Source organism: Mirounga leonina, unplaced genomic scaffold (assembly GCF_011800145.1).
Source record: "Mirounga leonina isolate KUSES-001 unplaced genomic scaffold, KU_Mleo_1.0 Mir_454, whole genome shotgun sequence".
Taxonomy (NCBI): domain Eukaryota; kingdom Metazoa; phylum Chordata; class Mammalia; order Carnivora; family Phocidae; genus Mirounga; species Mirounga leonina.
This window is the reverse complement of record NW_023270763.1, coordinates 13737647-13765540: the sequence shown is the minus strand read 5'-3', so window position 1 is coordinate 13765540 and position 27894 is coordinate 13737647. Positions and strand designations below refer to the sequence as shown.

Sequence of the window (27894 nt, the reverse complement as noted above, 5' to 3'; positions counted from 1 at the left end):
GTGGGGCATGGGGCTATCAGAATCGGAAGGAAACCCTCTCGCTCCACTAAAGCTGAGCACTGGGGTCGGTGCTGAGAAGAATGAAGATGTGCTCTAAATGAAAGCCCGTGGTTTCCTGCCTCCGGTCCCATGGGAAAAAGACAAGGAACAGGAAGGTGATGAGAAGTGACAAGTGCCCAGTTTCAGCCCAGAGAGGGAGTGATGTGTTCCCCACTGAGGTTGGTGCAGAGGGCACAGGGGGGCTTTTGCGCTTTTCTGTCTAAGACAGTGGAAGGAAACTAAAAAAATTTCATAACGACTCAATAGCAGATGTGCTATTTTATCACTGATCTCCACATCAGAGCACTTGAGGCTAGGGGGCCAGAGGCAGGGTGGAAAATGCACATTAATGGCTTTTATTTGGCTTCATTGCCTTTTTGCTTCCATTTCCTTCATAATAGTACATGTCAGTCACCATTGGGAGGGAGGTGGGGGATGGAGGGGTACATATAGAAGTAATAGCAGCTCCTGGATTCAGAGTTATTATCAGTTTGATCCTCAGTACAGGTAAAAGCAAACTTGCTATCAACCTTTCTGAGCGAGGGCAAAAAGAAACAGAAATAAATTCACAAACTACGCTCGGCAGAGTCAGGACTGGAAACGAAGTTGGCTTCCAACGTGAGAAGCCGTGACTGGCCCCGAGCAGTTCTCCAACTTGGTTACAGCCCACCAATGGTCCACCTGTCGCTGCTGGTTCTGTCTACAAAACCATCTGCAGCCACGACATATGCGTCGGAAATTGAACATTCATAAAAGACACTCAAGGAACATTTCTCTCGTTTTTCCTTTAAGTTACACTTCTTAGGAACCTGGGGGTCCACTGAACTTCATGCACAGAAGTCAAACTCCAAAAAACTGACTTGCTCATCCTACCGGGTCTATAAAGGACCTCCCGTGCAGGGAAGCCTTCCCAGACCTCAGACGCTGCCCGATCTCAAAAGGCTTTGAAGGGGCCACTGCTCCATCACATGCTACTCGTACTGATGTTGTCCTTAACAGTCAAGCCAGCCTGGCACAGCCACTCCACTGCTATGAGGATGTGAGACCCAAAGATGACACAGGAGCCTGGACTTCTTGGAGGAAAACGAAGCTCATAGCCCCTGACTTTCTGTGTGCCTGGTTGCAAACGATTTTTAGATCCCCATGGGAGTAAAACCGGAGAGGGCTCTGACCTAAAATTCCAGAGGGAGAGTGTGAAGTGTCAACCCGAACTTCCCTGCTCTGGGAAAGTCTGGGGCGAACTCCTGCAGCCTTAGAAACTGGGCTGGGTCCACAGGATGGGGAATGGCCGGGTGCCCATGGAGTTAACAGCAGACTTGTCATGTGTGCGTGCTGGACGGCGGGCAGTTCATGACTTGGCGGAGAAACACAGCACAGGATCTACTATCGCTGCTTCTGATTAATTTCCTGGGTGCTCACGGGAAACTCTACCTGCTTTCTCCCCAGTCCATGAGAAATGAAACAGTCACGTGTCCCTGTATTTCCATCAAAGAGAGGGGGGCAACAGAGAGGGGCTAGGCTCCGAATTGAGCCTCACGTGAACAAAGGTTGTGCAACTGAGAAAACCTGATTGGAGCTGATATGTCGTGGAGGATGGTAACTCCGGCAGGGCTAGCCAGGAGCCAGCCGAATGGCAAAGGCTGGCTGGGCTCGCGGACAAATTATGACCTGTATCTTAGGCATCGCATCCAGAGGATGCCCTAAAAAAGACAGGGAAGCAATAATGCACCATGGACACAATGGGCCAGAGTTCCAAACTTTCGCCACAGAGAAAACAATGGGGCAGCCGGAAACAAAGGAAGAGAGAGCATTTTCTGCTCTGAACTCAATCCGAGAGTCTTCTGTAGCTACTTTTTGGGCTCTGAGGGTGGACTGGAGAAAAGAAATGGCAGGAAAGGGCAAGAGAAGGAAAACATACGCAAGGCTGGAAGATGGCACATTCTGGAATCACCTAGAAAAGGGGGATTAAAGCTACCAAAGTTAATGGCTGGGAGCCTACCCCTCCCCACCCCTTCCACAATCATACCTATCCAGCTCCAACCGATAAGGAACCTGAGGCCCCGCCAGATCAATTTGGCAGAATTAATGGTACCGCTGCTCCCCTATTTATATCCAGCAATAACTCAGGACCTGGGCATTTAACTCAGAGGCAAAGCATCTTCTATTTTTAAAACCCTTAAATTTAAAAGGAAACTTATCTGCTGTTTGGCAGCCCAGCACGCTGAGCCTCTTTGTAAGCGAGGAGGAAAGCCTTCCCCACATTATTCAGATTTACCTACTTGCTGCTATGAGCTGTTGTAACGCATGTTGGCTGACGGAGCCCGGCCTCTGCTTGTCATCGCAGTGAATGGCTGCCCTGCAAAGCCTTGCTTTAGCTCCGGGGCACTGCCTAGGAATTTTGCTTCAAAAGAACGGCATCCAGCCACGGTATCAGTGTGTCATGCAAAGAGAAAAATTGATCTAGCTGGGCTGGCTTTGAAGGTACAGAGGGGATGTCAAGAAATACCATTTATTTCGCCCAAAAGCAGTGTGTTCACCAATGGGTAAGCACGCTTCTGTTTTATAATGAACAGGCTCCTGGAAGGGACTGACAGGAGGACTGTGGGCCTCTTCCTTTTCTGGGCAGATGCCCTTTTGTTAAAATTGCCACTTCTTCGTTAGCACCCGGAGTTCTGCTCTGTATGCAGGGTATGGAGTAGGGCTAATCCAATGATCAGGTTATCTGTCCTAACCATGCAGAGTTGGAGGAATGGACCAAATATGAAGACAAGGTTTATAGGGCTCCCACAGGGAGCAGCAAGGCTTGCCACTGCAGACTACAGAAGAGCCCTACCAGCAACAGCAACTAGCATTTTTAAGCAGTTTGCGTGTATTAGTCTTCACGACAATCCTATAAAATAGATTACTGTCCTCATTGACAGATGAAGAATCTGAGGCACACACAGGTAAAGTGGCTTGTCCGAGGTCTTGCAGAATGGGTCTAGGGCACATCTACCCCTTTTACAGAGAAGTAAATTGAGGCTCAAAGCCAGTGGTCAAATCTGGCCCTAAAACAGCAATATTCCCTCTCTCCCATCATGCCGCCGACACACGGAGTCATTGAGAAGTGCTTGCTCCCAGGTTTTTTTGTTTTTTTTTTTTAAGATTTTATTTGACAGAGAGAGAGAGAGCATAAGCAGGGGGAGCAATGGGGGGAGAGGGAGAAGCAGGCTCCCTGCAGAGCAGGGAGCCCGATGCGGGGCTTGATCCCGGGACCCTGGGATCATGACCTGAGCTGAAGGCAGATGCTTGATGGCTGAGCCACCAGGCACCCCACCCCAGCTTGGAGCACCATGAGAAGGCAGCAGTCAGCAGCGGATGGCTATACAGAGCAGACACGTGCCATCCTGTGTTTCCATGTGGGCTGGACCTGCTGCTTTCCCAGGAAGTGACAAACTTGAGGATGCTGCTGGTTCAAGGTCCTGATCAACTGTGATCACTACCACGCATTCTTTCCAGCTAACTGACCAAACAGCAAGTACTTTAAAGAAGTGGATATGGGGGCGCCTGGGTGGCTCAGTCGGTTAAGCGACTGCCTTCAGCTCAGGTCATGATCCTGGAGTCCTGGGATCGAGTCCCACGTTGGGCTCCCTGCTCAGCGGGGAGTCTGCCTCTCTCTCTGACCCTCCCCCCTCTCATGCTCTCTATCTCATTCTCTCTCTCAAATAAATAAATAAAATCTTAAAAAAAAAAAAAAGAAATGGATATGGCTTCCATTGGATACTCTTAACAGAAGGACAGAAAAGCAAGAATGCATTCATTCCTTCTCCAGTGGTGATTCTCATTCACCGAGTTCTCATTTGGGGTCTCAAAAATGTGCACACATGGAAAAACTTGAAAAAGACCTTAACACAAGTAGAGTATCCTCTATCCTGCTTAGAACAGAGGTTTATACACAATAGGTATAAATGCTCAGGAAGCAAAGAGGGGACAAGAACAATACTGCAAAGCCAGCCCCTATCCCTGATCCTACTCATAACAATGCTTCCTCCAGAGGGAGATGAAACCCCACAGTTGACCAGTATCAACCAAACCAACACCTTCTATCAACGGGGTTCCTTCAGGGACTGTCCCCTAAAGAAAGCAAGCAGAGTTTTGTGGAGGGTTGTTATGTTTAACTGTAAATTGCCTCGTGTCTTGCTTCTGTAGTAAAACTCTATTTACTGAAACTGATTATCTACAACGCCTCGTGCCCGAACTTCAGAGAGTTTACAATGAGGGCCTTTCATCTGAGGGACCAAAAGCTTTGTTACAGAAATTTTCTACTCTGGGAACAACACACCTGTACATGCTGGGTATGGTTTATGGCTAAGAAAATGAAAAGCCTATTGACACAGAGGATAAGTGACCTGCCTAATGACACAGAACCTATTGTTGGCAAAATCGATCAGGTCTTTCCTCTGTCACTGGACAACTCCAAGGCAGGAAAAGAAGGTGGAGCTTTTCCATTGTGATTTTTCTCTTCCCGAACTGGGACAGACTTCAATTGGCCCCTGAGCTAGATTCCTTTCCGGACTCTCCTTTCCTAGACCCAAAGGCAAGTACTAACCACTGTGGTCTTCAATCTGTCCTTCCCCACGTGCTGCAGTTGGCTGGCATCAGATACACAGCTTAGGTTGGCCAACAAATACTTTAAAGAAGTGGATATGGCTTCCACTGGAAACTCTTAACAGAAGGTCAGAAAAGCAAGAATGCATTCATTCCTTCTCCAGTGGTGATTCTCATTCACCGAGTTCTCATTTGGGGTCTCAAAAATGTGCAAACATGGAAAAACTTGAAAAAGACCGAAACACAAGTAGAGTATCCTCTACCCTGTTTAGAACAGAGGTTTATACACGGAGGTTTATACTCTGGCTCTGGGTGATGGTCAACATCTTCCCAGGATGCTCCTTGTTTTCTGAATCCCTGCTTGCAGCTCTACCATGACATTCTGCGGTTCTGGGATCTGACCCCAGTTGAATTAGCTGGCGTACTCTGTGTTGTCCAGCTACGTCCCTCAAAAGGGGGACCACACAAGACTATGAGCCAAGAATTAATACCCAACTGTCTTCATCTTGTTGCAAGATTGGCCATCTACTGATGGCCATCAGCTCCCAAGACAGAATTCACATTCCACTCAATTCATCTATTTAAAGTGCACAATTCAACAGTGTTTGGTATGTTCACAGAGTTGTGCAATCATCACCACAATCAATTTTAGAACATTTTTATCACTCCCCCAAAAAGCCTTGTACTCATCACCAGTCCCTCCTCTCCCCGTCCCTTCCCCAGGCCAAGACAACTGCTCTTCTACTTCTTGTCTCTTCCAATTAGTGTTTTATCCATCTTCAATCTACCTCATTGGACCGCTGGATTGAGTCTGGGCTCCTCTGTTTGGTTTTGAGAACTCTCCATAAAGTGGACTTCCTGTTTTGATCTACTTGGTCTTCAATCTCTCCTCTCCTTTTTAATGCACATTACCTACCTTCAGCTTCCTCACCACACCCAAAATAACTTAACCTCTTGGTGTGATAAATGGTTAATTCATTGGACTTGGATTGCCCAAACCCTGAAATTCTAAAGAAAGAACTAGCTCTGGCCAGGGTCCAGGAAGATAACTGATATGCCCTTGAGGTAACCTGCCTGATAAGAGTGTCTTTGCATGCCCGAGGCCCTGGACCATGCTAGTTTAAGCTCTGCGTGTGGGGAGCTAGAGCCTGCCCAGTCAAGTTTAGTCACCTGGCACTCCACGCCTACATGACTGACCCCTACTAAGGCTCAGGTGAGCTTCCCTGGTTGGCAGTGCTTCACACCTGCTGTTCCCTATCACTGCTGGGACATGAAGTGTTGTCCATGCAACCCCATGGGAGAGGACAACCCGAACCTCACGCCTGGTTTCTCCTGGACTCTGCCCTACGCATCTTTTTCCTTTACTGATTTTCATCTGTACCCTTTTACAGTAACAAGTTGATAACAGGGAGCATGACTGCTTTTCTGAGTTTTGTGAGTCCTTCTAGTGAATCATCGCACCTGAGGGCAGTTTGGGGACCCCAAACACACTCCTTTTCACTCCTAGCCCTCTAATTGTGCCGTCTCCCACATACTATGCCAGGCTGCAAGGCCCAGAAAGTCACACCTTTTCCAGGAGAGACAACACAATGGGGAAGAGTGCAGACTCTGGGCAATGGGATCGGCATCCCAGCTTTATCTCCCACTAAGCGTGTGACCTTGAGTAAAGTGCTTGCCCCGCCCATGAAATGGAGACCATAATAATACTCACCTCCAAGGGCTATCATCAAATGTAAATGGATTTGCAATGTGTAAAGCATAAGATTAATGCCTGGCACATAGGAAATTCCAGCATTAGTTACGGTTTTTATGAGCTCTCCCATCCGCTCCACTCACAAAGTTAACCTCCCTCCCATCAAGCCACACTTAACCTGTGCTTAAATGCAATTGTGCCCACTTGGGTCCTGGGTCTCCAACCAGCCCATGACCTCCTTCGGGAGGATCATGTCATTTACAGACTCTGTCTCCCCAAAAGTTCCTACAAGGCTGAGCACACAATTGGTTCCTAAAATATATCTGTTGATGCCTAGGGAAGATATATCTATTTAAAAGTCTAGGAAAATCTGATTCTTCATGTAAGGATTTCCTCTTGTGAAAGCCAGTGATATTCCTCTAGGGAGGGAAAACAAAAACCAAAAACCAAAAAACACCCTTCTCCTTTATACACATTTGTGTATAGAATCTAAGATACCAGCAACCACACATATCCAGGACAGCCCTTTCAACTACAAGTGTCCAGCAGCCTCTAATGGCTCCTATAGCTTATAATTACCATCAAATTACACGTTGGATTTAGGATGGCTAATTATTAATCATCAGCCTGAATCAGTTATTAATGAGTAATGCCACTAATTACAGGGTCACCTAACATAGAGCAAGCGGGCAACCCCGGCACCTCACAGAAGATGCCTAATTCAACTGCAGACTGTCCCCGGAAACAATGTGCTGGAAAATGTCCCAACTTCGGTGACACCGGAGACCCTAGCCTCCTGGTAAAAGTCACGGGGTTTTACAGCTGGAAAGAACTGGAAAGATCAGCACTTGGGACGCTGTGAGCTACACACCTCTGAACGCTGCTGAGCTAAGCTGGGTTTCCATGAATTCATGATGCCCCCAACCTAGGTGCCTCCTGACTACATAGACTATATCCCCTCATGCTTATTTTTGCTACTATTTTTCACATACATGGACATAATGTTATAAATCAAAATTTAAGTTTATATCCAAGAACAACTGAATTCATAGTAGTTCTTTTGTCAGGGAATTTTCACGGAAGATTTGCTGAATGTATATTCCCAGATCCTCAAAACTGCCATCAGTTGCTTCTTTGTTCTTGGTCAGCTCGCCCATTCTCATTCCTTCCGGAAATGATTCCAGACTTTTATCACTTTCCCATAACCTCCTATGTAAAGGCCTAGCTCTCACTTTTGAGGGTGATTTCGCCTCCTCTTTCCCGAGGAAAATGTGGGTCATAAAGCATGAGCTCTCTCTTCCTGCTCTTCAAGACCAAACTACTGTTCGTGTCCTTGACCTGACCTCCTCCTGGCACTCCAGGGTCCTTCGTTCCCAACCAGCCCCCTCCCTCCTTCCTATGTCTTCAAACCTTCCCTCTCTTTGCTCCGTGCCCTCAACTCTATGTACTGTGTTAAAACACCCCTCTTCATGTCTTCACCTGGGAAAAGGATGTTCAAGCAAACAGACGGCCAAATTCAAGGAGATCGTGCAGAAGGTTCAATGTCAATAGCTAAGAAACAGCTGACGAGGGAGTGGCGTTTAGGGGAGGAATGTGTGAGGAGAGCTTCCCTGGGGCAAGGTGTTCCCTGGAGCGAGTGGGGATCCTACCATCTGACCCCAAGCCCAGTTCAGCGCTTCCAGCAGCAAAGAAACATCCTCACTGCTCCCGACCAATGTTTAGCAAAGGGAAAGTGCCCTGTGGAGCAGAGGGGAGCCCTGGGTAGGGGGAGAGTCACCTCTTCCCTCCCATGCGGGACAAAGGTATGTGAATCCTGGAAAGTAGATTCGGAATCCAGAGGGAATGTTGGCCTGTGACCACTTTCAAAGTGGTCATTATTAAAGTTCACGATAAAAAAGGAATGAAGTACTCACTCATGTTACAAAACGGAAAAACCTCGCAAACTTTATGCTATTAAAGAATCAAAGAAACCAGACACAAAACCCCACAGAGTGTACGGTTCCACTCATATGAATTGTCCAGAACTGGAAGTCCATAGAGACAGAAAGCAGACTGGCAGCTGTCAGGGACTTGGCGGAGGCAGGGTGTGGGGTAGGGGATGACTGTCTACTGGGGAAGGAATTGGACACTGAGTGTTGATGAGTGCACAATAGTGTGAGTGTATTTAATGCCACTGAATTCTATACCGTAAAATGGTTAAAATGGTAAAATTTGTGTTATGTGTACTTTACCGCCTTAAATAAAATCATCAACAAAACAGAAAAAAAGGGATGTCCAAGATTGTAGCCTACAAGATAATGGAAACAATCTAAGTGTCCATCAGTGGGTGAACTGGATCAAGAAGATATGATATATCTATACAATGGAATACTATCCAGCCTTAAGGAAGAAGGAAATCCTACCATTTGCAACAACATGGATGGATGCTGAGGGCATAATGCTGAGTGAAGTAAGTCAGACAGAGAAACACAAATACAGAATGATTGCACATACATATGGAATCTAAAAAAGTCAAACTCGTAGAGAAACAGAGATCAGCATAGTGGTTGCCAGAGGCTGGGGGTTGGGGGAAATGGAGAGGTTCTGGTCCAAGGGTACAAACTACCAATTACATGATGGATAAGTTCTGCAGATCTAATGTACAGCATGGCGACTATGGTTAATAATAACACACTATATACCTGAAATCACCTCAGGGAACAGGTCTTAAGGGTTCTCAGCATTTAAAAGAAAGTAATTATGTAAAGTGATGGATATGTGAAATAGCATGATTGTGGTAACCATTTTGCAGTGTGTATCTATACCAGAACATCACATCGTACACACTAAATATATACAGTTTTTGTCAATCGTATTTCAGTAAAGCTTGAAAAAAATAAATGTTTGAAATGCATATGTAAGTTAATGAATGAATTACTTGGAAATAAAAGGCGGCTCTGGAGTACGGGGACCCCAGGAGGAAGAGGGTGTGGGGTGGATGCAAAGACAGAGGTGGAGGGAGCGCTGGGAGAGGCCCAAGGAAGGAGGGTCCCTGCTGCCTTGATAAAGCAAGGTGGAGGTTCAGATTCCCCACGCCCTACAACTGAGCACCTGGAAGAACCTTCCTCCTGCACCTCCCGAGGAACAGATGAGTGATTGACAGGAAGAATAAGGACTCCAGCTGTTCTCCCACTGCAAAGGGTCAGTGAGGGATAGAAAGAGATCTTACTTATTTTTTTTAAGTAGGCTCCATGCCTAGCATGTAGCCCAACACAGGGCTTGAACTCACCACCCTGAGATCAAGACCTGAGCTGATATCAAGAGTCAGACACTTAACCGGCTGAGCCATCCAGGCGCCCTGAGGAGTCTTAATTTCAAGGAAGTTCAAGTTTTTATGAGGACATGAGATGGGACAATTTCCATAATGGACTGAGGCTGATTTGTGACTTAAAGTGACCCTAGGACTTACATTACCCAAGAGTGATAAGAAACATCATGAGGTCTACTGGGGTTTTCGTTGGGGCAAGGGAAGGGCTCATTGCACTGAGCAAGGAGGAAACCAAGACAGTTGGGGTTTTATCAATAAGTAATCTCTGTGCCCAATGTGGGGCTCAAACTCATGACCCTGAGATTAAGAGTCGCATGGTCTACTGACTGACCCAGCCAATATACCCCATGCGTTCTACTTACTCAGTGCCCTGGAGGTGCAGGCTCAGTGTCTCCCATTCCTAAAAACATATCACTTGATCTTTATTCATCCTCCTCCACAGTTTCTACCCCTCACCTCTCCAAGCTGAGTCTGCCCCAAACACCTCACTCACTTTTCCAACTTCTTCATGTCCCATTTGTCCTTCCACCAACTGCCAATTAGCTTCAGACCCAAATGCTCCCTTAAAATGGTTTCACCAAGGCTATGATGAGCTGATCCCTTAAATCCAATGGTGCTTTGGGTCTTCCTGTATTTAAACCTCTTACTCCACTGATTGTCCTCATATCTCTCTGACCATTCATCGAGACTTGTCAGTCTCCCTTATAAAGGCTCCCTCCATCCCAGAAATAATGGGGTTCTCCTTGTCTTTCTCTAATGGACCTCTGGGCACTCTCACTCTTTTTCTAATCGCTAGCCCTGACCTCTCTTCAGGGCCTCAAATGTCACTCATCCATTCGTTCATTCGCTAAAGATTTCCAGCAAACTACTAAGGGCCAGGGAGTAATTAGGCACGGGGGCTACAACCATGAACTAGCCACAATCCTGGCTTCATAAAGCATATGGTCTAGTGGGCGATAAAGATGGTGAAGAGAGGCTCTCCATTTGGGAGAGGCAAGTAGAAACACCTAGCAGTGGTTCTTAATATAAGCCCTATGAATCATTAAGGTATTCATAAACTTCATGAAATTATATGCAAAGTTCTGTCCTCCACTTGGACATGTTCAGGGTTGATACGATCTATGCCTTTCATTAGGTTACCCAAGAGGTCCTTGACTCAGAAACGTTACTGATGTGACATTGGACATGATGTCACTCTGGAGAAAAATCAGGGCTTAAGACATAGATGTGAGACCCTTCTCTGAGAGGTGAGAGTGGGGTCAGGACTCCTCAGAGTCTTTCAAAGAAGAATCTCAGCAGTAGAGGGCAGTGACACACAATGGAGGCGACAGGGGAAACTTTGCTTAACTCAAGCTCCACTAAGTCTAACTATGCTTCTCCTGTGGCTCTGAGTAACCCTTTCCCCAAATCCCCCAGTCCCGCAGGAACGCCACATAGCGCGGGTGCCCAGAGCTCCCAGTGTGAGAAGCAGGGGCCTCAGCTGTCCTGGGAATGACAGAGGTCTCTCTCAAAGCTTTAAAGAAGAGGGATTTTTTTGGCCAATATTTAGAAGTCAGGCGATTTCATGGAATGATCTGGATTTGTGTCTTCTCTTCAAAGTCTGAGGACCCAATAAACACCAGCCCTGGGTCCCCCCACCCCAGCACTGTCACCCAGGGCTGATAGCGGCTGCCTCCTTGGGGGGGGGGATGTATTCTTCAGTCCCCGTGCCCTCCCCCCTTATACTTGGACTCTGCTGTCTTTCATGGCACCTGCCCACTCTCCACTCCAGAAGCTCTGGGAGAGACAAAGAGCAGAGAACAAACGGAAAACCATGGGAAATAAACTATTTACCAGGCAGGAGAAAAAAAAATATATATATAGGAAGAAAAAGGGAAAGAAGTAAACAGAAAGGATATACATTTTCCTTTTTTTTAAGGATACAAATTTTCTTAATGCAAAATCTCCTATGTTATGTTGTCTACTGGGAAGACTCAGTATCTACAGTAGCCTCATCCAGTCAAATGCCATTTGGATTGTGAAAATGTTCTCCCCATCCCATCCTTCACCAAAATAAAATCATTACTATTAAAATATTAGGAGCACAGTGGGGAGTGGAAACGACCATGTCCTAACATTTAAGAAATCATAGTGTATCTGCATAATAACATCAGAAAGGCCATAAAAACTCCATCCTATAATTAATAGCTCCATCCACTATTAACAAATTAAGCATTTCATAAGTTATGATACATTAAAAAGAGATCATTGGTATTTGATTGTTTTGTACATCAGAGATACATGTAATATTAATGACTCATGATCACAACTCTATTTTCTTGAGTCTTTTCAAAGTGCATATTAATCATCTGTTAATATTACCGTAACTCATAAAATACAAGCTAAATTTTTGCTTAGTGCCTTTCATACGTAGGAATAGCTATGTTTTCTGGGCATCTTACAGCAAGGCACTGTACCCACTACTTTCCCTCTGTGGCTAACACCACTGTCACACCCCCATTCCCATGTCTGTCATGGCTGGAGGTCAGCCCCCCTGTGGGTCAGGGAGGAAGCACTATGTGTATTCAGTTCAGCAGCGTTAATTTCATTCATGTTATTATGCAACCGATCTCCAGAAAGCATTTCATCTTCTAAAACTGAAACTCTACACCATCAAGTAACATTTCCCTATGCCTCTCTTCTCCCCAGCACCTGCCAACTACCATTCTTCTGTCTCCATACATTTGGCCGTTTTAGGTACCTCATATGAGTGGAATCATATAGTATTTGTCTTTGGTGACTGGTTTATTTCACTTGGCGTAAGGTCCCCAAGGTTCATCCATGCCGTAGCATATGTTGGAACTTCCTTCTTTTTTAAGGCTGAATGCTATTCCACTGTATGTATACCCCACGTTTTATCCACCCATCCATCTGTTGGTGGCCATTTGGGTTACTTCCACCTCTTGGCTATTGTGAATAATGCTGCTATGAACATGGGTGTGCAAATATTTCTGAGTGCCTACTTTCAACTCTTTTTGTGTGTGTATCCAGATGTGAAATTGCTGGATCACATGGTAATTCTATTTTTTAAATTTTTGAGGAACTGTCATACTGTTTTCCATAGCAGCTGCATGATTTGATATTTCTACGAGCAAAGCTCGAGGATTCCAACTTCTCCACATCCTTGCCAACACTTGTTCCTTTCTGCCTTTTTTGTTTGTTTGTTTGATAGCAGCCATCCTAATGGATGTCAGGTGGTATCCCACTTGTTAAATTTAAATATCCCAAACGTTATGCTTTGCTTCTCAGGTGACACCTTAGTGATGAGTCCATGTTATTATTTGCAAGGAGCCAAGAGTGTGGTCCTGCAGCATTGCCCACAATGATCCATCGCACATCGAGATTGGGATGGAAACTGAGTCACAAGGCATCTCTGGTGGAGGACGTTACTGGCCCAACACATCACCTTCCTTGTTGCACACATCTGCCCATGAGCAGCTCTACTCTAACGTAATCAGTTCCTCAGCTTTCAACTTGAGCAGGAAGATAAGGGAACATGAGGCATCTTAGTTATTTAAAATGCAACGACTATGAACTTCAAAACTACCTGCAGACGGGCGCCTGGGTGGCTCAGTTGGTTAAGCGACTGCCTTCGGCTCAGGTCATGATCCTGGAGCCCCGGGATCGAGTCCCGCATCCGGCTCCCTGCTCAGCGGGGAGTCTGCTTCTCCTTCTGCCCCTCCCCCCTCTCATGTGTTCTCTCTCTCTCTCTCTCTCATTCTCTCTGTCTCAAATAAATAAATAAATAAAATCTTTTTTAAAAAAAAAAACTACCTGCAGAAAGTCCTCATCCTATTCCACAGTTCCTTCTTGCCATCCTCCTTTATACCAACACTGCCCGAAAACTAGGCCAAGGTAAGAAAGCTTCTTCCACCTCTTCTAACTTAAGGCAGAACCCTGAAGATTTTAAGTCACTTTGGCCCTTGAGCAGAACTCACAGGAAGTATTGGACGATAACTCAGCTACCATCGTGGTTAAAAATCAGAGCACCTGTATGGGCTGAACAATGCCCCCTCCCCTCAAACAAATCCACATCCTAATCTCTGGAACCTGTAAATGTTACCCAACATGGGAAAAAGGGCTTTGCAGATGGGATTCATCATGGGCCAGAGGATTATCTTTGATTATGCACACAGACTGTAAATGTTATCACAAGGGCCCATCACACAGGAGGCAAGAAAGTCAGAGGGGGAAGAAGGGCGTGTGATGAAGGAAGAGGAGGAAGAGGGATGTGATGTAGCCACAAACCAAGGAATGAGGACTTCTAGAAGCTGGAAAAGGCACGGAAATGGATTCTCCCCTACAACCTCCAGAAGGACCCCCGCCACTGAGCACACCTTGAGTTTAGCTCTGTGAAGCTCATTCCAGACTTCTGACCTTCGGAATGTAAGAGAATACCTCTGCGTTGCTTCCAGCCACCACGCTGGTAGTAATTTGTTATAGCAGCCATGGGAATATGGCATCAAAATTAACCCACTTTACTCAACCTCCCTTATAGGAGAGCTTCCCAGCTGGTGCGCTCTGGGGTCGTGATCCACTCATCTCTGGGGGCAGCAGGGTAGGACGTGGGCAAGAGTCATACACAGCTGCCCAAAGGCCCTCCAGGTGCCCCCGGGGTCACACAAATATCGTTCTTTTCTCTGTGTTCCTGCATCATGGGAAGGGGAGGCAAAGTTACAGGTATGACAGGGCCACAGGAATGAGCACCTCTCAAACACCACAGGGCAAGCTCCTGAACACAGCCCATCAGATAGGAGCACAAACAAAAGGAGGTGGACATTCCCAACATTTCGATCTTTCAGTATCACTGTTTGGTAAGCTGCACTTGAAAACTTTAGCTAAAGAAGCAAAATGCGGTATCTTTCCTCAGCAAGAAATCTCTGATGCTAAGACCCAGTGAAGTCCCCAAGCAGCTTTTGTCCACTCCTGGTCTGCCCCAGGCGGCCTCTCCTACCCTCCCTCCCTCCAGGTTCCTGTGTCCCTGGGATCTGGGGACGCGATGGCCTCCAGAGCTTGCCTGCCACTGACCTGATGGGGAGAGAGGGGTCTCCGGCGTCCCACCAGTCTTTCGGGGGGCTGATGTACATGCACCACAACTCCCAGCTGTAGCCGTGGGCCGAGTTCTCGTACCGCTGCACCTCAAAGGTGTCCTGTTTGATGTTGTCGATGGACGGAAGGATCACTCGCTTCCGGTTCTCCTGGATTCGGGACAGAACTGGCTCGGCCCTGAAACACATGGAAGGAGAAGTCAAATCTCTCTCCTGCGGCACGCCCACCCCTCCACTGGCAAGACCCCCACACCACGGAGAATGAACAGAAGCGACCTGGCTAAAGGGGGGGCCCTGGGTGGGCTGGGCCTCAGGTGGAAACTGAGGCACCTGAGCCACCTGCCCTGGGGTGGATCGTGCCTCTGTGAGCATGCTCTGTATGGGGGTGCAGTGTGGCCCACACCCTGGACCCCGGGGGGATCCTACGGCGTTGTTGCCTGGGCCCGAGGGGCCGGGAGCAAGAATTCAGAGCGTGGGGGCCTCTCCCCCAGAAAGCCCCAGGCCTCTATTTTGTGCTGACAGCGTAAGCCAAGGCAAGCCCGGCTGACTCCAAGCGGTTCTGCGCTTCGCACTGCACTCAGGCTTCCCAGTGTTTGCCATTTCCCCTCGGGCACTGGTTGATGCCTCTTGTTTCTTCTGCAGGAGCTGAATTTTCTCTCCCAAAATGGGTCACTCCTGCCCTTGATGGCCTGGTTTTAATAAGCATTTCGCTAGCTTCTCGGTGTGTGTGACTATTTCAGTTGTTTTAATTGATTATTTAATTGATTTCTTAAAAGGGATCTAATTGAATTGGTTAGCAATGGCAGGAGAGAACTAATTAAATGCAAAGGCAAGCAGAATCCTGCCTGCCAGCGAGCCTGCCCCCCACAGCTGCAGCGGGGGACAGGCACGGACCTGGCTCGGGGTTCAAGGTGCAGCCCTGCCCGCTTAGGAGAAAGCAGATGGTCAGACTCCCCCACCAGTGTGTGTCTCCAAGGCAGACGTAGGAAAGGATTGTTTCCCAGATTCGAGAAGGAAAAGATGGTTCTCATAAGCCAGGGCATTAATCTCCCTGCTTAGAACAGAGCTCAGGCTTTGGAAAAGAGTCAAGTGAAAACCCCATTCCTCTGCATTATTTGGAAGAACAATGAGAACGCTCGGCCTGCCTCCCATCTCTTTTCATATCCAGCTATTGAATTACCTGTTGGCTCATCTCATCTTTCTATTTAAAACGAGCAATAAAATATACCCTGGGCCATTTACCGCCTCCAGTGCTTTTGCACACATCATATAGGCTGAAGCCAAGTGGGACTGACTCGCCATAGCTTCCAGATACACTTCTGAGCTTCACCCCTCCAAGCACCTGCTCCTGCTGTTCTCCTCCTCGGAGGAATGCCCTTGGCAACTGGCAGGAAGTCTAGTTACCTATGGAGTCTTACCAGATCAAGTGCCACCTCTCCCAAGAAGCCTTCCTTGATTTCTCCTGGTAGGAAGGTTCTCTCCCTCCTCTCAGCTCTTGGACCGTCTTCTGCACCTCATCAAGTCACTCTGGCTATAAGCTGTCTGTGCTAATCTTGGAACACACACTATTTTTCCTTATGGGCTAACGGAAGCTGATATTTATGGAGCACTTACTACGGGCTAGGCACCATTCTAAACATTCTCACAATGGTCCTAGGAGGTAGAGAGTATGATCAGCGTTTGACAAAGGAGGTTAAGTGGCTTGCCCCGGGGCCACACAGCCAGCTGGTGGCAGAGCCGGGTTCTAACCCCGATGGTCTGGCTTCACGCCTGACCCATAAGCTCCACTGTGTCCTTGATGGAGCCAGGCTCCCCCTGGCTGGTCTGGTGGCCTGCCGTTTAGAAGCACTCAGTCACCCGTCACTGTGGTGAACTTCTAAGCATGGGGACAGAAGAGCTTCGTGCCACTAACGCTTCTGATGCTGCGGAGTGTGACCTCCCAGTCTGCGAGGGAAGATACACCTATTCCCAGCTGTTTTCTCCCGTCCCTGGAGACACCCCCACCTTCCACCAGGCAGCCCGCTGTGCTTCCGGGGGAGCGGCGCACTCCCGCCCGCAACCCGTTATCATGTGACCTGCTCTGGCCAATGGGGTGTGAGCAAACGAGATGACGTCACACCGGCGCAGAACCTGGCAGGGCCGGTCCCGAGCCACAAAAATGGGATGTCCTCGACAGAGTCCAGCTTCCTGTCACCTCAGACTGCAGAGACAGGACGTGTGTCTCTCATTTCAATATTGCGTTGCACTTGATGATTTTAAATTGTCTGCGCACTGCCGTTTGTGCAGCTTCAAGCCAGAAGCGCATCTTCAGCGAAAGAGAGCAAAGAATAATCAGGCTCATCTCCGATTCTCTGAGACGCATGCACGTCGCCACGTGACCTGTTACGCCGGCCCCACCCCAGTCGACCCTGCGTGGGGCGGCCATGACCTTGCTCAGGACTTGCGAGCTACGGCGCTGGGTCACTCACACCCTTGGGTGGCACTAAATGGTCTTGTCGAGAAATGCCCACCACCTAATCGTGGTTTTAGAGAACAATACAATTCTCTTATGTTCCCCAGACCTATAACCTATAACTGAAATTCCTGGATTTGAAAAACGGGGAGAATTTTAGCCTATCTAGGATGCTAATATGGCTACATCAAATAAATAAGTAAAAACAGCCTCATTTTAGCAATGATCCGACTGTTAATCTACAGATTGTATTTTTTTAAATTTGGGTGTTCTTCAGGTGGTTGTTTTAATACTGTTTATTAGCCCTGTTAACAAATGTAGACTTAAGTAGTCCAACCAACCCACTGAGCAATTCCTATTTCATACCTTACAGTTAACAGCTTAAGGCATTTTACTACAAGTTTCCACAAGTCCTGAATCAAATCTCTAATCTTTTCACAATAAAGTAGATTGGCATATAAAATAAAATACATCACTACTCATTTCCTACATGGTCTCTTCTAGCTGGATTTCCATTTTATGTACATGAAATGACAGTCTAAAGACTGTTAAGTATCAATGTTCCCTTCCAAGAAGGGAGAACAAATTCCAATTTTTTTAAACAAAAAGGACATAGTCTCAGAAGGATTTTACCTAAGTGACCATGTGTGTAAACTGTACAATTTAAGCTGTTTTAAAGCTCCAGATTATAAGCAAATGAACTCAAATGTCCTGTCTTGGGGCACCTGGGTGGCTCAGTTGGTTGAGCTGCCTTTGGCTCAGGTCATGATCTCAGGGTCCTGGGATCGAGTCCCACATCAGGCTCCCTGTTCAGCGGGAACCTGCTTCTCCCTCTCCCTCTGATTGCAACTCCCCCTGCTTGTGCTCTCTCTCTATATATATATCAAATAAATAAATAAAATCTTTAAAAAAAAGTCCTGTCTTCTCTGTACTACGTTTCAGCTAATATTGCAAAACTAACGCCAGTTCTAAAAGTTGTTATGACCAATTCCGTTGACTTTCGCAAGGTACCTTAAGTTACAACAAAAACCTCCTCGGGGTCTCAGGATGTGGAGGATATGTGGAGCAGAGTTACAGACAGAGGACCAGCAGCTGACCTGCCCCACAGACAAGATGAAAATCTTTGCTGTCATAAATCACTGAAGTTGGAGATTATGACTGCAGTATAACCCAGTGAAAGTTGAGACATAGTGTCTACCTTGTAACAAGTCACCACAAGGGACATCTGTCACTCTGGTGGTGGAAATTGAGTGTGATGGCCTAAGGTGGCACAGAGGCCAGTTAGACTATGGGCTACCTGAGGGCAGACAGCAAATCCTGCCAGATTCTGAACCCCAGCTGAGTGACCACCTGTCCCAGTTTGCCCAGGACTGTTCCGGTTTTACCACTGAAAGTCCTGCATTTTGGGAAATCCCTCAGCACTAGGCAGATCTGAACAGTTGGTGACTCCACCCCTGGCTTAGGACAGTGTTTGGGACAGTGGCAGGCATCCAGCAAATATTTGTCAAACGGATAATTCAAGCAGCCACTGGGTTAGTTTAGGTGCATGATGATGAAGGTGTGAGGTGCATGAGTGGAGGTCAAGGCAAAGGGCAGACATGCAAAATAGAAGGGGAAACCAGCTAGAGCTAGAGGTTGATGAGAGCTAGAGATTGATTGGATGAGTGACATGATGGGGAGGGAAGAATCAAGTGAAAGGGGACATGGGTAGAGCCACCAGTTTTGACAGAGAAGAAACAGGGAGGTAAGGATATGGCAAAAAAGGCAAAAAGTTCCAATGGATCATTGGAGTGCATCTGTTCAGAAGGCTTCCAGCTCAACCATTCTCAAACTTGAGTGAGCATCAGAGTTAACCTGGAGGGCTGGTTAAAATAGATTGCTGGACTCACCCCCAGAGCTTCTGATTTCAGAGGTCTTGGGGGGAGCCCAAGAATCTGCATCTCAAACAAGTTCCCAGATGCTACTACTGGTCTGGGGACCACATTGTGAGACCATTTATGAGAGATTAACAACTCTGAAGCTTAGGGGAGGTCAGGGCTGCAAACACACAGCTGTGTGTCACCAGGTCTGATGGTGACAGAGAAGCCAGGAAAAGAAACTAGTGTCTGATATGACATCAGATACCCATGTGCACTTGAAAGAGCCAGTGTTAACCCTGACCTTCATGTGCTCATGTGGATAACCATTCTCCTTTGATCCAGCCATTAAAGAGATCCTAAAGTATGTTGCAAATGAAGAAGAACAGATGTTTTAATGTTTCATTGGTAATGGGATAGTGGCTCTTCCAATCTGGTACCATGAACAACATTTATTCAAGATGGTACCAGTGAGTTGACACATGTTACAAACATGATTTGTGAAATTAAAGACTCTGCTTCTTAGTAATTAAGCAAACTGAGCACAGGTTACTTAACCTCTGATTTATCACTGGGTAATCAGCAACAACCACCTGACCGTGCTTTTCAGCTGTCAAGTCCTAAACCAATGTCAGTATGCTCATTGAGTGATTTGGGCATTTTGATGCTTTACTATTCTTGCATCCTATGTCTCCTCCTCTCCCTGTGCCCCTCCCCCCAATTTCTCCCAGATTGTTCTTTTCACCACCTGGGAAACCACTGGGGGCCACATCTGCAGAGATAAACTCTTCCCTCCCTACAAATGATGTTACAGATAATCCCATGGGTTCCAGGAGGCTTTCCCTGCATAGGTAGAATTATAAATGGATCTCTTTCCTCCAGATAGCACCCAACCATCCTCCTCAAACAAGGGAAAGGCAAGTGGGAGAAGAGAACAAATATGGCTATCTTGTCCCCTTAACAAGGATTATCTTGAGTTCTGTCCATTTAATATGTCATTTTCGCTGGGAACTTTGATGATGATGGTGATGGTGATGACCACAACAATGAAGAACAGAGTAAAACAGCAAATTTTTCCCCGCCTCCCAGTCTTATCCTAGATTATCAACCAACCCTTCTCCATTGTTCTAGTAGCCCCAGAGGAAACAGGCAAAGTTTCCACCTCCCAGATTCTAACTCCTCCTGACCACATTACTGCGGTTCCTCAGTGCCCCTGGGGTCCAGCTTGTGACCTACCAGCCAGCGGTGAATTCCACGTGGGCATCAAAGAAGCCAGTGACCTGGCCCGTGGCCACCTTCCAGCCCTCGATGCGAGCTCGGATCAGGCCCTCTCTTTTTTGATTGCGCACCACCTTCACCAGCCCAGGGTAGCGTTTGTGGACATACTCCTCCAAGGGGGCCTTCAGCTCCTCTACAAATGAAAAAATGCAAGAAGGTCCATAAACATGTCATTTCACCAGGGTGTCCAACCCACTGCAATGCCAACAGATCTTCAGGGAGTTTAGAGAGGCAGAAAAGTTGGCATGTCAGTAATTTTAGTAGAAGAGACAACTAGGTCAGCGTGAGAATAAGAAGACATTGCTGACACACCAACCCAGAACAGCAACGTTCGTCCCACGTCCAAGGTATACAGCTGGACAGAATCCACATCTGGCTTTTACGTTCTGGCTGCTACAGGCCCACAGATGTCTTTTAAGGTTGCTTTTCTTTGTGGCCTTTCCTCCTTTCTAGGCCAGCATTCCTGCCCTCCCACTGTCACCTGGATCCCATTATTCAACTTCTTTATCAGTTTTCCCATCAGCACATACACTGGTTCTTAGAGTACATGTCCTGGGTGGTCCAGACCCATAGTCATGCACCAGATGCACAGTTAACAAGGTTGTTACTGTGGTCGTAGTTTAACAAAGCAATCTTTGCCTAGTTGCAGAAATGCTGCTCTTCCAGAGATCGAACACCCAAACACCCACCCTTCTGCAATAAGCAGGTGGTATACAGTGCGTTATTTATATGATCTAATTTAGTCCTTACAGCAACCTAAGAGGGAGTTAGATTAATTCCATTAATTAGCTTGATTCATTCCACTTTGCAAATGGAAGAAACAATCTTGGGGAGGCTAACCTGTCCCAAGGTCACACATCAAATAATGGAAGGACTAAAACACGAACCGTGTCTATGTCTAATGCCATAGACAGGATGGTTGACCCCTCTCTGTACATGAGAATTACCAGATGGAGGAGGAGGGGGAGGGTTTCCAGGAAGGGGATTCACAGATCTGCACCCTGCAAGGATCCACCCTTGGAGAGCAGGCTATGGGTCACTCATGGGGCTTGGGAGCATGCAAGCAGGCCACAAACCATACTTTAAGAGACACTTTTACCTCTGACTTCACTCGAGAGAAACCCAAAAAGGTTGTATTTATAGATGCCATGTAGAACCCTCGCTTCTTAGTTATACATGGCAACCTTGGGAAATTAAAGCCATACATTTGAGCATAGGGAGAAGTGGAGCTCTCTAGGTCATGGGTGTTGTCCCGGGGAATGGTGCAGCCATGGGACCCGGGAAGAAATGCAGACAGAGGCCAGGGTGTGTAGCTGGATGGGAAGGAGAGAGTCTCCAAGGCACGGAGACATGGAACGGTTCCTGTCAGTCCTATGCACAGATGGTGTGGGAATAGGAACATGATGGGCTGCACTGTGCACTCCCCAAAATCTGTCAAAACCCTACCCCCCAGGTCCTCAGAATGTGATCCTATTTGCAGAGAGGGACTTGAAAGAGGTGATTAATTTAAAACGAGGTTGTTAGTGTGGCCCTAATCCAGTATGACTGGTGTTCTTACAAGAAGAAATTTGGAGACAATGGCGGGGGGGCACCCACAAAGAGGACACATTGAGGTGGCTATCTGCACACCGAGGGGAGAGACCTCAGGAGAAACCAACCCTGCCCACACCCTGATCTTGGACTTCTAGTCTCCAGAACTGTGAGAAAATAAATTTCTGTTGTTATTTCTGTTGTTCAAGCCACCCAGTCTGTGGTCCTTGGTTATGGCAGCCCAAGCAAACTAATATGCAGGGGGGGGGGGGGGGGTTTGGAAAGGGGAAAAAACTGGAATCTGGGTGGGGAAGGGGGATAAAACTGTAATAAGGAGCAGCATGTGCTTGGGTATTCAACACTGGAATCAGGCCACCTAGGGTTCAGAACCCAGTGCTGCCACTTATCACCTGAGTGGCCCTGGGAGATTTAGCCAATCAATTCAGGCCTCAATTTCCTCCTGGGCAGAAGGGGTATGATAATCACCGTATGGACCTCATAGCACCGTGGTGTGGACTAAATGAGTTACTATAGAGAGAATGCCAAGAATTATCGCTGCCACCTGGTAAAGGCTCAACCTTGAGTAGCTGGCATTAATTTTCCCTCTTTCCAACCACATAGGTGCAGGGCACGTGGACAGAGATTCCAGAGCAGCCCAGGGAACCTGAGGAAGCTGCACCCAAGAAGGGAAAAGGCCTACATGCTAGAACAATGGATCTCAAACTGGAGGGCATATTGGCACCACTTGGGGATGCTGAAACAGATTGCTGGGCCCCTCCCCCACAATTCCATTTTCAGAAGGTTGGGGGTGGGGCCTGCGTATTTGTGTTTCTAACAAGACCCAGGGGGTGCCCATGCTGGAATATGGGGAACCACTTTGAGAACCACTGAGCTCAAACCACAAAGGGCTTTCTTGGTGCATGCCTGGCGCACTATACACCCTTGAGAAGTTATTTATTGTTGGTGATTTCACCAACTGGTTTCACCAATACTTGCCATCATCCCAGGATTGGCGAGGGGGCTGGTGGAGAAGCCAGGCTGCGGGGACCCCCCTGCTTCTTCATTCACCGTGAGGGAAGGATAACCGAATACATGGGCTTTCAGCTTCTAGACACCATCTACTGACTGAATGCTGGCTGGATTTTCCTATATGTTCATTAAATTTCTTGGAACAAGAATTCCAGCAAGAGTGTTGGGCAGGCCATGACCGCTTGGGTTTTCACTTTTCCTCATGAGTGCTGGGTGGGTGGGCAGGGGATGAAAGGACGTGCCACGGAAGGCAATGGATCACGCATGGGCACCTCACCCACAGAATGCTATAGTGGGAAACCTGCCCATTCACCAGGATTGGCACTGGTGGTAGGAATTTTGAGAATCTTCGTAAGTGCAGGGAGAATATCCTGAGTGCTCAGTGCTAAGTACTACACCAGAGCACCCACAGGCACTGTTACCCTTTAGCTGCTGGGTGATCTGGGACCCCAGGGGGGCTCTGCCTGATAACTGGATGGCAGCTCCTGGACATACCAGTCACTGTGTCTAAATGCCAAGTGGTTTCCTTACTGGTTCCGTGGTTATGACTGGGACACTCCACTGAGGGTGGAGAGCAGTGACAAGCATTTACAGTGTTGGCAAAATACAGTGTGGTTCACTATCACTGCCTTCTACAGCTCAAGGCCACTGAGATATGGACATTAAAGGGCTTTGAAAAGTATAAAGGAGAAATGCCTAATCATTTGGTCCTAGCCCTATGGCTGCTAAAAAAAAAAAACGAGATGTTACGGGCGCCTGGGTGGCTCAGTCGGTTAAGCGACTGCCTTCGGCTCAGGTCATGATCCTGGAGTTCCAGGATCGAGTCCCGCATCAGGCTCCCTGCTCACTGGGGAGTCTGCTTCTCCCTCCGCCCCTCCCCCCTCTCATGTGCTCTCTCTCTCTCATAAAATCTTTAAAAATAAATAAATAAATAAATAAATAAAATAAAATAAAATATTGTCTCCCACAGGGCGCCTGGGTGGCTCAGTTGGTTAAGCAACTGCCTTCGGCTCAGGTCCTGATCCTGGAGTCCCGGGATCAAGTCTCGCATCTGGCTCCCTGCTCGGAGGGGAGTCTGCTTCTCCCTCTGACCCTCCTCCCTCTCGTGCTCTCTGTCTCTCATTCTCTCTGTCTCAAATAAATAAATAAAATCTTTAAAAACAAAAAACAAAACGAGATGTTACATCTAAAGCCCATCATAGGCCCACATTCAATAAATGCGATTTCTAGTAATAATGGACCCATTAATATTATCAGTGTAGACCAATTTTATAACTTCCCATGAATGATAGCTTGTCATTCTAGCTAGTCCGTATCATCCTGAAGCCTGGGGCCCTATTGTATAGGAGCAGACACCATCCTCACTTACAAAGTTTGGGGACACTTTGTTCTAAATACAACGGAAGTGATGGTCTAGGGCTTTTAAGGGAACACTGAGAGAGATGCCACCATCTAACCAGCAAGATTCGAGAACAAGGGATACTGGTCAGGCTTCTTTTCCCAGTTACCTCATGTGGTTCTACACCTTAGAAGGTGTAGGCTCGTGCCCTTGCCTGGATTTACAATCAATTCAGACATAAGTGCTTCCTCCAGATGCTTACAATCTCAGTAAGGAGGTGAGATATGTTCCCCAAATGACAATATTCAGCATGATAAGGAAAATGGAGCTAATGTCCAAAAAAAAAAAAAAAAAGGCCATACAAGGAAGTGCTAGGAAGGGTCACAGAAGGAGAAATTATTTTGCTTGGGGGCGGGGGGCATGGTTCGTGAAGAAGCAAGTGTCTGAGTTAAGCAGGAGGTTTGGACATGTGTTCTCACTATCCCAGGATACATAAACACACACCAAAATACATAAGCATGGAACTGGGTCTTCTTAGATGTCAGAATCACTGTCTGGGGGACTGGAATGATGTCATGAATTAGAAAAGAGAAAAAGAAGAGAAGTAGAAGAACACATTGGTGAGTTCACCTGGGGACAGGGTGAGGTTCCAGCAGACACTCAGGTAGACTGTTGAACCAAACTAGTGACCCAGAGGTGAGGAGAGAGGCACATAGTGTTGGGGACACAGTGGTGAGAGATGATATCACACAAGAGGCTGGAGACTCCAGGAGATGGAGCGAAGACTTGGAACAGCACTTTGGGGCACACGCACGTTTAGGAGGCAGGAAGAAGAACTAGGGAACAAGGCTGGCTAGAAACAGGGTCATAGGGGCAAATCATATCAAGGGTAGAGCTTCAAAAGGAGGATATGCGCATTCATTTCACAAATATGTACAGAGCATTTGCATGGCTGAAAATGACACAATCCTTATCCTCAAAGAGTAACCCAACGTCTAATGTCAGGAAAATCAAATGCATTAGAGAAAATGAGAGCTGAGAATGGCCCATAGATCTAGACAAAGAGTAGGCTCCTGATGGGACCAGAGAAAAAAAGGAATTCCCTTCGGGAAGCAGCTGTGCCCTGCAGGGATAGGCTTGCATCAAGAGCAGTGGATGAGTGGGAGAGCTCAGGAGACTTCCAGAAAGAGTGCTCCTGGTGGAACACAGTTTTAACAGTCTGAGGTACTGGGGTGTTGAGATTTGGAAATTGTCTTAGAGCAAGAGAGCCTACAAGTTAACCAAGTAAAAACAAGGCCCTCAAGCTCACCAGGGAAAGAAAACCCATTCCCAACCTGACAGTGGTAAGAAATGTCACCCCCACCACCTGAGATCCTTTATCATCCTTAACAGATGAAACCAAGCTTGGATATTATAGTAACAGTAAGAAAACCATTTTATATATGATTTTTCTCACCAGCAAACTCAGAGGGAAAAAAAACAAAACTCAAGTCTGCAAAAATAAGTGTTTACCTTCCAGTGTTATAAAATCCAATAGTAAATTGGTCCAGAGTTATTTGGGAATCTTTGTGTTTCTTAAGGTTTTAGTAAATAGCATTTGGGGAGGTCAAGAGGGAAGCAGCAAACACCACCTGTAATCAGAAGGGACCAGAAGAGAGATATATCTTCTCCTTACCAATAAAAGAAACACCTGTTATCCAGGCTTAAGGAGTACATATTGGCAACAAGAAAGTTACAGAGACTGAGAACTATAGCAAAAACATTATTACAGAATTGTATCTAGATCCCACACTTTCAGTGATATTAGAGAATAAACCATCAGTCCAGTCCTGTATCTAAGCCCTGCTCGGAAGCAAGTGATGACCTTGCAAACTCATCTCTACTTGTTCCAGAACCAGTCCATGAACCTTGGTGCCACAAAGACGTGAACTTGGAACTGGCCACGCTACCCAGGGCTGAGCCATGTCTGTACCTCTCAACCCTCACACAGTTATTATATCTTGATGATGAGACCTATTGAATGTTCTAATTCTCCCTCAAGGTATGGCTACTCAAGAGAATCCGTGTAAGCTTAGATGAGTGTTTCTCAAATGTTGACCTGCATCTGAATCCCTGGTAGGTCTGGGGTGTGGTCCAAGAACTTGCATTTCTAACATGTTCCAAGGAGCTTGTTGCTGCTGCTAGCCTGGCGAACGTGCTCTGGGGGGCTCTGGCTTAGTGGCAACCACCTCTACAACCCCATCTGTGTGAATTAGCCCCTGTGCATGGAACGGGACTCCTCCTAACAGCAGACGTTCCAGAATCCCAGTGGAGCCACTGCCCATCTCTGCTTTTCCCACTACATGAACCTTCTTCTCCTGCCTCCTCTGAGAGATGGAGCTCCTTGAAGGTGACCTCAGTCTACATGGTGAGGTTCTGTCTTGCCATTTCCCAAATTGGATCCCCATTGCTGGTCACCCTGCACGGTGCAACCTCACCATGAGGTCCGTCCCCTGCCCAGGACCTCATAGGTTCCTGGCTTCTGTTCTCACTCCCAGGACTCCTCTTGCTACTGCTATTAGTGCTACGATTCTATCAATATTACTTCTGCCACTCTCAGGGCCACTGTCACCACCACAGCCACTTACTACCAACCCTTCTCCCTGCCAGCAGATGCTGAGCTTTGGGCACGCCGCTAGCGGGGAATGCATGGGTTGTGACAGCTGAGACGAGAAAACGGCACATATGGCGTGTTCCAGTTAAAAGCAAAAAACAAAACACGCCTGCCTCAAAGCCAGCATTTCTTAGAATGTGGTCCCTACCTGGGAATCACCTAGGAGCTTGTGCAAATGCAGGTTCCCAGGCACACTCTAAGAATCTCTAATTTAGTTGGCTTTAGTAGGGTTGACCAGCACTCCAGACGATTCTAACACAAACCCCAAAACTTCTTGAAAGCACTGCGGGATTCTTTTTCATTGTTTTTAGTGTGATAAAATACACGTAACATAAAATTGACCATTTTCATTATTTTTAAGGGTGCGATTCAGTGGCATTCTGTGCATTCACAGTGTGGTGCAACCATCACCACTATCTAGTTCTAGAACTTTCCATCACACCAAACATAAACCCTGCACCCATTAAGCAGTCATTCTCCACTTCCTACCCCACCTCAGCCTCTGGTGACTAATCCACTTTCCATCCCTATGAATCTGCCTTTTCTGTATAGTTCATAAAAATGGAATCACAGAGCATGTGGCCTTTTGGTCTATAAGCCTGGGTCAACTCTGAAGTTGGGGAAGGAGAGATGAAGAGTAGTTTTGAGTGTGATTTTTAACACCTAGGCCTCACTGAAGATCCGATTCTAGGTTTTGTTGCCAGTTTGCTTTTCTCGTTTTGGTCTTCTAGTCGACCGGAAGCTTGTTCCCAGGCAACTCCAATCTCAGTGAAGGGGGTTCTGGCCTCTCTGTGGAGAGGATCCAGCCCTTGAATCTATGTCATACTCCCAGGCTCGCCTAACACCAGCCTTTCCTCCATCCCTGATGAAAAATTCCAGCTCACCATGCTTGGGGGTTTTAAGATCACTCAGGGAAAAAACATGGTCTTCCAACACAGGGTTTTAGTGGAGTTATTAGTCGTGATTAGCCCTACATTTCTGCAGTGTCTTTTTTTTTTTTTAATGAGATTTGTTTAATGTAAAAATCAGCTACGGTACCACAGA

The 27894-nt window shown here is 46.9% G+C and overlaps 1 protein-coding gene across 2 annotated transcripts in view; it reads right to left on the bottom strand.

The window, feature by feature from the left end:
* The window catches only part of GALNT17 (polypeptide N-acetylgalactosaminyltransferase 17), a 446468-nt gene that overhangs the window by 199548 nt on the left and 219026 nt on the right, over positions 1–27894 (bottom strand). For both annotated transcript variants that reach the window (XM_034988714.1, XM_034988718.1), the window contains 2 exons: positions 20258–20432; positions 14694–14891 (listed from right to left, as the gene is read on the bottom strand). In XM_034988714.1, the coding sequence (XP_034844605.1) occupies positions 14694–14891; positions 20258–20432 (373 nt within the window). The remainder of the gene's footprint in view (positions 1–14693; positions 14892–20257; positions 20433–27894) is intronic.